This window comes from Anolis carolinensis, unplaced genomic scaffold (assembly GCF_035594765.1).
Source record: "Anolis carolinensis isolate JA03-04 unplaced genomic scaffold, rAnoCar3.1.pri scaffold_10, whole genome shotgun sequence".
Taxonomy (NCBI): domain Eukaryota; kingdom Metazoa; phylum Chordata; class Lepidosauria; order Squamata; family Dactyloidae; genus Anolis; species Anolis carolinensis.
Window position 1 is genome coordinate 22022101 of NW_026943821.1, and position 14706 is coordinate 22036806.

Consider the following 14706-nt stretch of genomic DNA (forward strand, 5'->3'; position numbering starts at 1 on the left):
AGTGGTCTCGGGAAGTGAGTGACGATACTGCAAGTCCCATCCCGACCGCAAATGTAGTGATCCCACTCCCTCCGTAGGTCCATTGCCTGTCTCCACATTTGTTGCGACTCAGCTGGAGCCTCAGAATGACTCTGATGGGGATTATGGGCTTCAGGTTCAAAATCACTCTGATGGGGATTATAGGATTCAGGTTCAGAGTGTCCCTGTTGTAGAAGATGAGGAACAGGGAGTTTTTCCCACAGCAGGAAATGGTGTTGATGATACTGAAACTAGCCAGGTGCAAATTGACTCAGAAAAGGAGGACAGTTCTCAGTCTGATAGCAAGCAGGCAGACGCTAATGAGCAGGTTGGCCTTGATGAAACCGAATCTCTAGATCGAGCTGACCGTTTGGAATTCAGGGTTCGAAGGAGTGTGAGAATAGCAAACAAGAAGGAGGTCAGAGGCCAAAGAAATGCTTTCATGCTTTGCAAAGGGTATTAAAAACAGTGTGTTTGGACACAACCCTTTGTCAAAGCAACTTTTCGCTCAAACCAAGAAGCAAGTTCTCGTTTTCCTGGATTATCTTGCAGGCTTTGTGTGTTCATGTTCATGGGACTTTGTCATGCTCTAATAGGACTTTGTTTACTCCTCATGATTTCTTTGATTATTCACTGAAGCCTTGTTTTGTTACCCTCTTTTGGAACTTTACTTTTGCTTTTAAAGAACTATTTATTTTTCTGTTTCCTAATAAACTACAAAAGACTTCAACCTGTGTGCAACTTGGTGTGTATAGCAAGGTGAAACTAACCTGAGGTGCAACAACATTGAAGGATCCCACACATTGCTTTTAGAACCCAAACAGCCACCCAACGTTGAGGAAAAAGGAAAGAAAGAAGACAGGAGCCTTATTTACAATCAATGGGGGAGAGATACCCCCACGAACTGAGTAGTGTTTAATCTTCATCGCCTTCGACAAATCAGTAGTGCAGCAATGTAAACAGAGCTTGGGAAAAACCTGTTTCTCACCTCAAGGAAGGATGTTCAGCTTCTGCCCTCCCATCCCTTCTATGCCTATGTATCACCCTCATCTTCCCAGCCCCCAGAAATTATTATGATGAAAGGACTCAAATTAGTATTGTAAACTTTTGGCTCTGGGTCTGCCGGATTTTGGCGGACATACCTGGAACCATCTCTGACCGGATGAGTGTTTGAGACATCCCTGTTTTGGAAATTTAAAGGGCTCACGAGTCAAAGCAGGAGCCGCTGGAAGGGCTGCCCACTGGACACAGACGCCATTGAAAAAGGGGAAGAGGAGCTAAAGGAATGCTGGTCATAGCTATGCCTACCTTTAGAGAGTAAAAGATGTTATTTTTCAAGTGTGAGGAGCAGGTAATGGCACAGGGAAGACAGGAGGTGACAAGAGGAAGAAGAAAATCACATATACCATGATCACACAACAGTGAACCTCCAGTTAAGACAAGGAAGAGAGCTGGTGTTTGTGTAGCGAGGAAACTCTCCACCTTTGCAAAGCGGAGGCCTCCGATTTGGGCAAAATCAACGTTTAAGGGATTTCTGTGACTCCAGACACCCAAAAGCACACCACAAAGAAGTGCAGGCTGACGGAGCTGGAAGGATATAGGCATCAATCCCTTTCGGGAATCAAATGGCTCATGTCTGCCTTTGACCTCGCTTTCACCGTGTGCAAAAAGTTTTTGTGAGACAAACAGCATGTCAAAAGTTAGAGGAAGTTACGGTCTTCCAGTGTTACCGACTGGTAAGGGTTAAGCCGCAGGACGGAGGGAGCCGGACAAGGAGGAGACGTCCCCCATTTCCAAACAGTGGTGAAACTCGCAATAATTTAAAATAAAAGGAATGGAAACCCCTTACAAACATGAAGGTGGCCAAAAAGGCAATTTTGCCCCTTTGCCCTGGAGATGATAATGACTGGCATAATTTTCGAAAGAAAGAAAAAAGAGTGGCACCCAGCATCATCTTCCTGCTGTTGAAGCGAGTGCTGTAAAAAGTCCAGTTTGCGGCTTCTTGTCTTCCAGGCCAGATAAGAGCCAGGATGAGGTCCTTGGAATCAAGGCCGCTTGCCAGCCCCACAGCAAACGCATTTTGGGTGGGACGGCGGGACGCATATTGCAGTCTGGGCAAAGCGAGTGCGTATTCTCACGAGTGGTTTCAAGTCCCACAGCATTTCAGAACCATCTTCTTCACAGTCTTTTGTTTTTGTTTCACAGCTTCTATTTTTTTTCTGATTTCACCAGAAATTTCCCTTGAAGTCCAATTTCAAGTACAGGCAGTTAAGACTTGGAGAAAGGAAAATATTAAAGATCAGCAGTAAACAAAAGGTAGTCCCCACGTAATGAGTTAGCAGCGCTCTCCTTCAGAGGACCCAGCAGGCCTCTGGAGACTCCTCAGGGCCCTCTGAGGAGTGAACGGCCTCTTGGGCCTTTGGACAGACCTCTGCGAGCAGCAGCCCCTTCTTTCCTTCCTTCCCTCCCTCCCTGACTCCCCTAACATGGGCTATAGGATCTCCTCCCGCTGGTTCTTTGGCTTGGCGGCTGCCTGGCCGTTGTGCAAGAAGCCGTTCTGGTGCTGGAGCAGCTTCCCCTTCTCTCGGTCCGGCCACGTGAAGATGGCCTCGTCGCTGTCCAGTTCCGACTCCGAATGCATCAGACTGGTATTCTGGGCCTGGCATTTCTGTTTACTGCCTTCAAAAAGAAACAGAGAAGACGCTAAAAGCAACTTGAAACTGAGCATGAAAGAGAGAAATTCTTGATAGGTATATATTACATATTGCTATCAATGTGGGTTTGGGTTTACACAACAAACAGAACAGCAGGACCTTCTCCTGAGGTTATTATGATCTAAATTTACTGAAGGTGCATCTATACTTTCAAATCGGAGCGCAGTGGGTTAAAGCCTTGTGACCTGAAAGTTAGGTTGCTGACCTGAAGGTTTCCAGGTTCGAATCCAACCCGGGGAGGGCATGGATGAGCTCCCTCTGTCAGCTCCAGCTCCATGCGGTGACATGAGAGAAGCCTCTCAACAAGGATGGTAAAAACATCAAAATATTCGAGCGTCACTTGGGCAACATCCTTGCAGACGGCCAATTCTCTCACACCAGAAGCTACTTGCAGTTTCTCAAGTTACTCCTGGCATGGGAAAAACCCTTTCAAATTAATGCAATTTGGCACCACTTTAACTGCTATGGAATCCTGGGAGTTGTAGTTTGGGAGGCACCAGCATTCCTTGGCAGAGGAGGCTAAGGATATTATAAAACCATAACTCCCAGATTTCTATAATATGGAGCCATGGTAGTTACGCTGCTGTCAAATTGCATTAATTCAAAAATGCAGATACACCCTGAAATATAAGAGGGACAAGCAAGTTTTTTGGTTCAGCTGCATCAATTTACCAACAGATAGGCCTGACAGAAAAGATCCCTCCTCTAATTCTTTGGAAAGCTCTACTCCACTGAACATATTCACAGCAGTTGGTGAAAAAGTGGCCCAAATTTTGCAGGGCTTCTAGCACGAATCTTGACAAGCTTTAACAGATGCACCTTTGGGATGGACAGGCCTTCCTTGAAATACTGAATGCTTTCAATTCATGGCCCATAGGGCCCGGGGCCTTCTCTGTGCCACACAAAGATGTTCAAACCATTGTGAATAGAAACTGGCTTGACTCAGCACCCTTCTCTCCCAACCTCTTTTCTGATGCCTCACCTGCTTTGGGGGTTGGTTTCAACGCCAGGCTCTCTTGATCCGTGGCATCCAAGATCTTGTATTTACTCTTCCTCTTGGGTTTCCCTTTACGCCTGAAGGGAGACAGACAAAAAGGGGAAGCAACAGGGTGAAACCTCAGTGTCCTTATGGAGAAGTGTTTGCCCCTGTTAAGGTTCCAAGCCTTACTCACCTCTTGAAGCAACAGACCACCACCCAGGAGAAGATCCCGACGGAGACCACGATGACAAAGGATGCAATGACAACGTACAGCACACTCCATTCTGGAAGAATTACAGAAGGGAAGTCTGAGCATTTGAATGTGGGATGGAGAAGAGGAGTGTGTCATTGGTCGGGGGAGAGGAAAGCTACACTCTGAAAATGGCAGGAAATGTTGTGCCCTTTGAAATGGCCAGGCCTGGGAATACGTTGTGTGAAGTCTTGGATCCAGCTCAGCACAGAAGCCAGGGAAAATACACCGTTTGTGCAGAGAAGCCTAAAATAATTTGGTTCTGAAATATTCTCCAAGCTAAGAAGCATGGCTTCTAGCAGCGATGGTGTTTTGAAGAACAATTTGAGCCAAAATTTCTCAACTAGGGTTTCCTGGAACTGCAGAGTCCCAAGAAAGATTGCTAGTGGTTCCATAATTTTTAAAAAACACCCTTTTTAAAAGCTATAAATATAATAATTTTATGCAAGTGCTCCCCAAGACCTGAAAATTACTCCAATGGTTTCTTCAAGGTAAAACACAACAAATATATACAATTCCCAGACTGTGGCAAACTGACACCTTCCACCTTCCACCTTCTGCCAAATGTGCCTCCCTTTTTTGCTAGGCCCTCCTCTACAAAATGCAGGCACAAAAGCTATGCAACATTATATTATAATAATTTATAAATATATAATATATTGTATATACATATAATATTGATAATAATATTATAATGGAATACAATATTATGCTACTAATAATACAATATAATAATATTAATTATATATTATATATTAAATGTAATATTACTAATAATATTACCATATAATGATATAGTACAATATAGTAATTTAATGCTTATATTGTGCTATGCTAGTAATATATTGTATGTTCATTTGATTTGTAAGCTGTTCTGAGTCCCCTTCGGGGTGAAAAGAGCGGGATATAAACATAGTAAGTAAATAAATAATAAATAAACATAGAAAGGCTACATCTTCTTTGAATCCTTCTCTATCAATTGAGGAGGAAATGTACCAGAAACTAGACTCTGCTCACCACAGTTACTTTCGCCATCACCGATCTGCACTTTGATGAAGTTCTCCATCCAGAATGGGTCACAGACGCAGCGCTTAGTGAAGGAGTTGCAGTGTCCATGCTCTGAACAGTTCAGCTGGCAGGCTGTGGGGAGAGAGAGCCCAGTCAACATGAAGGAATGCAGAGCCAAACAGAGAAGTCACCGAGAGAGATGCACAGCCAGGCTTGCAGTCGTGGGGACTGAAGGAGTTCATCACATAGCTGGCCTCTTAAAAGTAGCAACTGAACTACTTTTGTGTCCTGAACATTGCTGTTTATGTTGGGCTCATTGTGAATGCCACTGGTATATGACAGGATAGGATACAATGCTTTCTTTACAGTTCCAGGTGTGTACTCTCTGCCTTCCTGTGAGATAATAATAAATAATAATAATAACTTTATTTTTATACCCCGCCTCTATCTCCCCAAGATCCCTTTGTGCATTGGTTGTGTTGCTGGGGAGAGATGCTTATTGTAAAAGGAATTCTTCAAGACACACAGGAGCTTATAGGACAAACACTACATGTTTATTGTTTGGAATACATGAATCTACCCTAAAGCCATATATATATATTATTAGCATGCAATAAGGATTGTCCTGGTGTCTAGGAAATGATACATCAAGCATGGACAGAGGATTTGTGTGTCTTATGACCCTGCGACTCTGCGTACATGATGTGTTTGGACCATATATATATACAAATACTAGCTTGGGGACCCAGCAGTGCCTGGGTCATTTGAGAAAGGCATTGTTTGCCTGTGTTCCAAGTTTAGTCTAGGTCCAGGGTCAGCGGAATTCAGTGGGCGCAGGTGAACTACAACTCCCATATGCAAGTCCCATTATCCATGGGCCATGCCACTACAAACAGCATCAGGATGTATAGTAGGTCACGGGGACTGTATGTGTCAAGTTTGATCTTGATATATGCTCAGATGCATATAATTGGATGTCTTTGTGCCATGTTCATCTTTGCCTTAAGAATTTTTAGGTGCTACCAAAATGTTCAAATCTCAGGAATGTAGATAGTAGCTAGACAAGGATATACACTAAAAGCAACCATATCTTCTACCATCTTCAACTCATCTTGATGGAGCGGGAGGGAATAGCTGCTGTTATCTATTTCAAGTATTAACTTATGAATGGCTGACTTTAGCACGCACATAATCTACTCACTTTGAGATATATCTGGAAGGACAAACGGGCCTGCCATGTAGTTTCTGGCTCATTTAAGTTGCTGCCTGTCATCACAATGTAGCTTTCATGGTAACAGAGCTAAGGAAGATGTGGATAGGTGAAACCTTTCGCCCTAAGGTGGCAATGCTAAGTGGCAAGGACTGGAGAAGCAGCTGCTTCAGCTATGCTTCTAACTTACTGACAGTATTGATCTCCAGTGCGCGGAAGATGAGGAAGCCGGACTGCTGCTTCCGCAGTTCATTCTTGAGGGTCCATGCAACATCATGCCCTTTGAAAAGCAGGTGAGAGGGCTGGTTCCACACATAGAACACCATCTTTGTGCTGCAAGATACAAGAAGGTTGTGGGGTAAAAGCAGCATGAATAGAAGTATTACAAGTTAGGGGATGGGATGGAGATCTAGACATGCACAGAAATAGTTCAGAATACAAAACCGCCTGATGAGTACCGCCACTAACTTGCCCACTCCAACCCTTTCTTTCCCTTATATTCCCGAGTATTATTTTTGTTGCTAGGAAGTCCAGCTACTTTTGAGAGGTCATATCTTGGAAGCAAAAAAATATGCAAAAATCAGGAGCTGTGTAGAAGCACATCTGCTTTTCCCACATGATTTATTCACATTGCAGACATTCAGATTTGTGCAAAGTACAAAATGTACAGCTCCGATTAATTATCAAAGAAAATATGAGGGAAACCTTCATCTAGTCTTCTAACCAGCAGAGCAAAGCAGCAGCAAAAACCCCTTCCCGACTACCTGGCAAGGAAGAAACTGCGCTTTTATAAAACAGAGGGGGAGCAAGGAGAAAACGCAGTCCTCTTCCATTTACTTAATGCTTCCTTAACTGCAGCCAAATATTTATTGATCAGAAGCAGACGTCTTCCTCATCTGCTTAGAGGAAAAAGGGTAAATGACTTGTTTGAGAGAAGGATGGAGCAAGGAAGGGGGAAAGACAAGTGTTGGTAATGAAAGCCCAAAGTGCCTCTGTTTCTCAGCACGCGCTGTTAAAGGAGGCAGGCTTGCCAAGGTCAACAAAACACAGACATTTTACTGCTGCACTAGAAAGTGGCATCTTGAATAAGTCTAGCAGGTTACAAGGAAGCCCAGGATCCTGAAATAACCGTTTATGGCAGGCAGCCATTGTTCATCAAGATAATACATGTGAAGGAGTGAACTCCTAACTCCAATATTTGTTCAGTCAACAGCTTTCTCCTGCTGCCATTTTTGAAGCATGCTTTGACCCTCCCCACAAGGTAATTGGTATTGCAAGATGATCTGCCTGCTCGTTCTTTATTCAAAAAGGTTTGGTTTGCAGGTTGACAGCCCAAGCAAAATTGACAACCACAGTCTGCATATAAGGCTGAGAGTCAGGGGATGATGGGCCACACAGGAGCATGGGTTGGACCCAGGTCCTTCAAGCGGTAACAAGATCATACATCAGCAGGAAGGGTGCAGGCTCCCTGCCTCCTTTGCAAGGTTAAGTGCTGTTTACTCCAATCTTTGGCCTTCAAAAGGATATGCAGAAGTGGCTCAGACGTGAATGTGTTGCCTCTCTTCCTCCTCCCTTCAAAATGACTGGCAAGTCTATTTTACTTTTGTTTTTCCAGCAGATGTTTGTTTGCTGCTTTATTTTTCTGGAAGTTTCACATGCTTTAATCCCTTAAAACCCAATCAAATAAGTTATGGGAGGGGGAAAATAACCTAAAAGCCTCATTATAATTCTATTCTGAATTTTACTAGGTCCCTCTATGAAGTTTGACTGAATTGTATTGGTGGTTATTTGATATTATTACTGTTGTATTAACTTTTGTTTTAACTTTTGTTTTATTACCTTATTGTGTTTTAACCTTTGTATATTGTGCTAATGTATTTGTGTTGTTACTTTTGTAACAATGTGAGCTGTCCCGAGTCCCCGCGGGGAGATGGTGGCGGGGTATAAATAAAGTATTATTATTATTATTATTATTATTATTATTATTATTATTATTATATGACACAAAGTAGAAATGCAGCTACTCTTGCAAGCTGACAAAACTATTTGCCCCTGAACACATTCAGGCTGAGGAATTGGTGTCTATGCCTGTGGGGTCATCACAAAATTTGTATCTGTATACACTCTGAAACCCTCATTATCGCTTAAGGAAGACTGCCCTTTTCCCAAGCATGCACCTAGCTGCAAAATATTCCAAGTTTTTGTATATACTCTTTGTTCAGCCAATTTTATTGCTTTCCCATCTCTGTTCAAAAATAAATATTTTCAGCTGCATTCAGAGATAGCCATGTTATTCTGTTTTAGTATAAAATGAGTCCAGTAGAACCTTTGAGACAAATAGTGAAAAAGAAACATCATGAACCACAACCTACTTCATTAATTTTACTTTGGTCGGCCATCTGCCCCTGATGAGGAGGACAGTAGTCCAAAAAGCCAAACACTGATAATTGTTTCCAGTGAGTCTCAAAGGTGCTACTGGATTCTTTTTTTGCCACTTTGTGGCTGCTTTTCCTTGAGAGTACAATTCCATTTACTGCCTTAGACTCTCCCAGTGGTCTCTCACCTCTGTTCAGTGTAAGGCTGAATCTTCTGGACGGTGATGTCCGAATCCAAGACCCCCAACAGGACGCCTATCTGACGGATGAACATGCCCTTCTGCCGCTCTGTCAGTTGGCTGACATTCACGTCCAGGATCATCTCCACAAGGTTATTCTTCCTCGGATCTGCGGAAAAAGCAAAGCTGAAGTGTTCCTACCCATCCACCACATTCTCATGGTCAGAGTGATTTATTGCAGCTGTCTGCTAACCAGCCTGCGCCACAGCCCAGCCCCATATTGTATATTGTCCCACCTATACTAAGATTCAGTTTAATAAACTCCTAGAACACTCAAGACATTTAAGATACTACTACAGCCATTGTCATGTATTATTATTTTGCAATATTTTCACAATGAACATGGTCAGATCTACATTGGTGTGAGGCTGCCGAACTTACCAGGCTTGACTTCCACCGTGGCCCTCTCCATATCGAACTCCCCTTTGGCATCCATCACTTTGAGGTGGAACGTGTACTGCCCCTCTACCAGGTTGGAGAGGACAAGCACGGGGTGATGGTCCGAATTGTTTAACACCTCCTATAGTTAACAGAAAAAGCACATGAGGGTAACTCACTCATCTTGGTTGGGCTCTAAAACTGTAAGACAACCCTCTCCCTGTTTTGGGTGTTCTTTTCTAATCTGGAGTTTTGAAGGAAGGACTGAGAATGTCATCATTACTTGTCCTATCAGAGCAATGGTATTTGTAGTACTTTTAGCACCTGAACTCTGAAAGAAACTTCCCATATTCTTCCATTCTTATTAGGAGAGATAAAAAAAACCCCATCCTGATCAGGGGCCATAAGTGCAGGCATCAGAAACCTGGGACTTTTCAAAGGGCATTGAATGAGAAAGGATCAGATTTAAAATGTAAAAAGGAGAACCTTTTAACAAAAAGACACATTTCTATTTGCTGCTATAGACTAAGCTGGTTTTCCTTCTGGAGCTGAGCTCCCATTACTGAATAACAGGTTTTAGAATGATATTCAAGGGTCTGAAATTGGGGTGGGGAGAATCAATGCACAAAGCCTTATTTCCCTGGCTAAATACAGCAGTTTGCAACATATCCCAAGCTTTGTTGTAATTTAAAAAGTCACTCACAGGATCTGCAGAAAACACAATCGCGACACTGGCCTCACTCACCCCGGCAGCAGGACTGCTCTCGTCCCGGGTCCATAGGTAGGTGACAATGCCCTTATCGTCTGTAGATCGGGACCCATCAAGCTCCGCGGTGTTAGTAGGCAGCGTAAGGACAACGTTGCCAGCAACCTTTGCCACGGGCGGCTTATTGATCTCTAAGCAAAACAGGGAGTTAGAAGTTGAAGGAACAGAAAGCAATAGAGTTGAAATAGTAAGAGAAAGTGTTGAGACTAGAAATGAGAAGGCCTGGGAAAAAAACAGGTTTTTCTTGGGTTTTTTCCAAAGCCATTTTTTCCCAGAAAAATTAAAAAATAAGCTGGGGGTCCCAGGAGTTTCAGAGACCATAAAAGCTAGGTTTGGGCTAGTGTTTTCTCCCTACTTTGCTTTTCACTTCCTCATTGCTTTGCGGGTTTTTTCTGAGAGGTACGCATGTGCAAAAGGTGCCCGTTTTCCTTTTGCACATGCGCCCTCCCTCTCATTGGCATCCAGCCGGGCCACTCTGGATGCTGAGGAGAGGGAGGCGCATGCACAAAAGGAAAAATGGCAGGCGCCGGAGAGGAAGAAGTACAGGAAGAAGGCTTGCAAATGGGAGAAAGGCCACCTAACTACTAATATAATGTGCAAATATTGAAATATAGTGCCCCTACTTCGCAGAATTTCACTTATTACGGGTGGTCCTGGAACCTAACCCCCGCGATAAGTGAGGGAACACTGTATATTCAACTGCTATTCTGCTGTCTATTGGTTGGAGGAAGGCAGCTAGCAAGAACATATTCTACACATCTTTTTTTTCATTTTGTCCGGGTAAAATGGCTTTAGAAAAAAACCAGAAAAACTGGGTGTTTTTTCCCTAATTTTTCCACTTTTTTCAAGTCCTCCCTATCTCTAGTTGGGACATTAGCACAGTGCTAGGTACGAAACTCAGTTATGACCTCCAGGCAATATAGGACTGTCAGTAGGACAAAAACTTGGGTCTCTCATTCCTCTAGGAAAAATACCGTATTTCATTACATAATAGTCATCACACATAATAGTTGCAGAACCATTTGGGGCTGATTCTCCCTCCTTTCCTTCTTCTTTCTCTGAAGGTAAGACGGGTTAAAAACTATGAAATGGAGCTCCACCCTTCCTCCTTCCTCCAAGGTCTTAAGGCAGTTTAAAAAACCTGGAATAGAGGTATCTGGAACTTGGATCTTCCCTCTTCCTCCTTTCTCCAAAGTGCTTTATTTTAGATTTTGTAAACTGCCTTGCCTTCAAGGGGGAGAGAAGAGAAAAGAGAGCTTCAGAGACCTCAATTATAGTTTTTAACTCAGTTATAGTTTTTAAATTGCCTTGGGAGAAAGAAGGAAGGAAGGGAAAAAAATCAGTCCCAAATAGCTCTGAAGTATTTAAAAACCAAACAAACAGAAACTGAGTGGTTTGTTTAAGAATGAATCTCCTCCTTCTCCTCCTCCCATTTTTTTAAAAAAACCCAGAAACCAGAGAACCAAAGACAGATTTTTTTCCCTTGCATAATAGTCGCACTCCCATTTTATGGAAAGAGTGTTCGACTATTATGTGATGAAATACAGGTAGCTAATTCAGAACTGTATTTTTAATCAAGTGGTTATATTAGGGCAAAGTCATGACCCACCTACGGGCAATTGCTGCTTACCCTGGCACACTTCATAAGCTGAAGCGTAATAACAAAAGCAGGGAAAATTTGTAAACCCAAAAGTGCTGCAGCAGCCATGAAGAAAATAAACAATCTGTTCCCTTATTTCTGTTTTAAAAATTCTTTTCTATGCTACTTCATTTGGCAAGCAGCTTTAGGCTTATTTTATGCGTCGCAAGCATCTGAACATAGGAAAACAGAATCTTAAGAGGAAAATGAACAGCAGAAGTATTTGAACAAGCTGGTTTTTGAATCTGACTTCCTCAGGGAGAGACCAAAACAAATGCGAAGATCTGGTTGTTTGGAAACAGAGAGAGGCACAGCTTAGTTATTGCTAGAATCCACAACTGAGAAAAGGAAGCAAGAATAAGGATGTTAACATTATCTGTTTATCACACACACACATATATATCCTAATCTCACAGTGTGGTTATTGGGATAGTGCCATCCATTGAGCTTTGAGGTCAAGTGGAAATTTGAACTGAACTCTACCAAGTTACTCTCTTTTCACCAAAAAGAGACCGTACTAAGAGAAAGACTCTCCTGGCTTAACTAAGGACCACCAAAATGCTTCTGTTCTCTCCAGCTACTCACCTTCCCTGACAATGACGTTTACGGAGCTCTGGCTCTGCAAGTTCCGTTCATCTTTGACAGTCAGCGTGAATTCATACGTCCCGACCTCCAGCCCCGTGACTGTGGCAACATTGCTGTTGGCATTCTCCAGTTTCACACCATCTGGGCCACTGAAACAAGCCCCAAGCCCCAATAAAGATGAGGCAGCATATAACAGGAACTCACATGCAAATTAAAAAGCCAGTGTTTTTTTCCCGGACACCTCAGCAAGATGCAGTTTAAGCTAATGGATCATGTTGTATCTGGCAGAGCTGGGATATAATGTTCTTCTAAAGGATCTCTGTGCCATAGTAGGAATGATGTCAAGAGCTTTGTTCCATTCATTTGCATGGAATACATCTACACTAAAGTGGAACTGGAGGAAAATATTGTGATAAGGCATTTTCTGCACAAAAGACCATGCTGTGAAGAACTCCATCCCTCTTAAAGAGAATTGGTCTGATTAGTCATGAGAATACGAACACTCTAGACCACAGGTGTTCCACTTGTGGCCCTCCAGATGTCTGGGCCTCCAAGTCCCAGGAGGACCACAAATTTGAGACCACTGGTCTAGACAGCAAGGGCCCACTGAGCTGGATCCTGCACAGCATTTATGTATAATGTTGCTTCTTCAGATTGTGCATGCTAGATACCTATGCTGTTAGGACAAGGTCTTGGAACTGTATTCGAAGCACAACTAACCTGGAGACTAAGACTCAATTGAGCAGTGGGCTCAAATGACAGGAAAAGATATTCCACCTGAACATAAGATAAAGAACTTCCTGATCGTAAGAGAATTTCAACAGTGGAACTCTCTGCCTTGGAGTCTGGTGGAGCCCTCTTCTTTAGAGGCTTTTAAGCAAAGATTGGAAGGCCATCTGTCAGGGCTGCTTTGATTGTGATTTTCCTCAATGGCTGAATGGGGTTGGACAAGATAGCCCCTGTGGTCTCTTCCAACTCTAGGATTCTATACTTCTACTTGAAAGACACATACCGTGTTTTTTCCCAAAGGAAGGAGACAATCTTCTGGTCATCTGAGCTCTTGCTGCCATCTAATGTGGTGCTGTCTACAGGGAGGGTCAATTCCTTGTCTGGGCCAGCATCTGCCTTGGGAGGCTTATTGTTTTCTGAAGAAGACAAAATGGGGAAGGAGTGAGAGAAGAGGAAGACAGTCTGGAATCTGGCTGGGAGGTTTCAGAAGTTAAAACACTTCTAAGCTGTTTTACACAAAACTTGGGGGTCTGATATGCAAAAAATCTGAAAGCATACCCGGTTGCACGATCACCGTGACCTCGGCAGTGGACTGATGGCCAGCGGAATCTGTCACAGTCAGCTGGTAAGTGTAGTCACCTTCACGCATTGCGGAGAGCTGTAGGGTTGAAGTCCTCACGCCCTGAGAAACAACAAAGCCCAGGAACGTAAGGCCCCGCGTGGAAAGAAGGATAAAGGGGCACTGTGCATCAATATGTTATGAATCAGCTACAGGTTGGGTGGGTATCCCAGCCTAAGGGGGGATAATCATTCAATCAGATCCTAGAAAGGATGAACAAATTTCATCGCCTGCGTCTCCTCTTCCGCAGAAGGGGAGGTGTGTGTGTTGCTTGTCTCTCATCAGAACACTGACCTCCTTTGCTTCAGAAAGGATACCACATCACACATGCTTCTGATAATGTCCTGGCAGCCATCCATGACTGCGAGCGTCCATTAGGCCACAGATGCCCAGAATTAATCAGTGGGCTCTGCCTCAAGTAAATGCTGTTTAATTTTCCAGGTTCTCAATGTTTTTAAAGGAGAGGTGGACAAGGTGCAGCCAATACGACTGTTTTGTGACACCCAGAGGCCAAGACATTTTCTTGCTTCAAAATGCCCACTGGACACTAAATACTGGAAGCATTTTAAAGTATTGCATGATGTCAAAGTCAACACATTCTTAGGAGAGAAGATGAACACAAAATGTAGAAAGCAGAGAAGGGCTAGAAGGCTACAATGGATGATCCATATTTCTTAATAAATGACCCAAAGAAATGTGCACTAGGACCACTGGATATGACAACAGGAGCAAACTGCTAGACTAATAATGTTCAATCACATGCCACACATTAGTACGTGGAAGTCTGTCAGGATGCCTGAAGGGCTCACCTGCATCTCGACCACCTTCCCTTTGCTGTTGGGGCTGAGGGACCACTCGTAGCTGACAATGCCGTGGTCGTCGGTGCTCTGGTTCCCATAGAGGGTGGTGGAGTTTTGGGGCAGGGTGATCACTTGGTTGGGGCCCGCATTGGCCACGGGGGGATAATCCACCTCTTTGTTCACGGTGAGGCTAGCAGTGGTTGAGTTGCTGGCCCCATCAGAGTCCACCACCGTGAGGCTGGAGAGAGAAAGAAAGGGAGAATTTAGCCACCTTGAAAAGAAGGCATCCAGGAGATACAACGATGGGGCCTCACTCACCCTGCAGACAATGAACTGGGAAGACAAAGTTATGGGTCAAATTCAATATACAGTGAAATGAACTGAGGTAAACCAAGGT

General features: G+C 43.5%; 1 protein-coding gene across 3 annotated transcripts in view; it reads right to left on the reverse strand.

Moving 5' to 3' along the window:
* Positions 1-885: 885 nt before the first annotated feature.
* kiaa0319l (KIAA0319 like) overlaps positions 886-14706 on the reverse strand; it is a 55757-nt gene continuing 41936 nt past the window's right edge. For 2 of the 3 annotated variants that reach the window (XM_062962422.1, XM_008117896.3), the window contains 12 exons: positions 14319-14547; positions 13449-13572; positions 13174-13306; positions 12162-12310; positions 9917-10068; positions 9175-9313; positions 8743-8902; positions 6370-6512; positions 4979-5101; positions 3905-3995; positions 3715-3806; positions 886-2697 (listed from right to left, as the gene is read on the reverse strand). In XM_062962422.1, coding sequence (XP_062818492.1) covers positions 2510-2697; positions 3715-3806; positions 3905-3995; positions 4979-5101; positions 6370-6512; positions 8743-8902; positions 9175-9313; positions 9917-10068; positions 12162-12310; positions 13174-13306; positions 13449-13572; positions 14319-14547 — 1723 coding nt within the window. In that variant the 3' untranslated portion in view covers positions 886-2509. The remainder of the gene's footprint in view (positions 2698-3714; positions 3807-3904; positions 3996-4978; positions 5102-6369; positions 6513-8742; positions 8903-9174; positions 9314-9916; positions 10069-12161; positions 12311-13173; positions 13307-13448; positions 13573-14318; positions 14548-14706) is intronic. The other variant, XM_008117897.3, reaches the window with a different exon arrangement.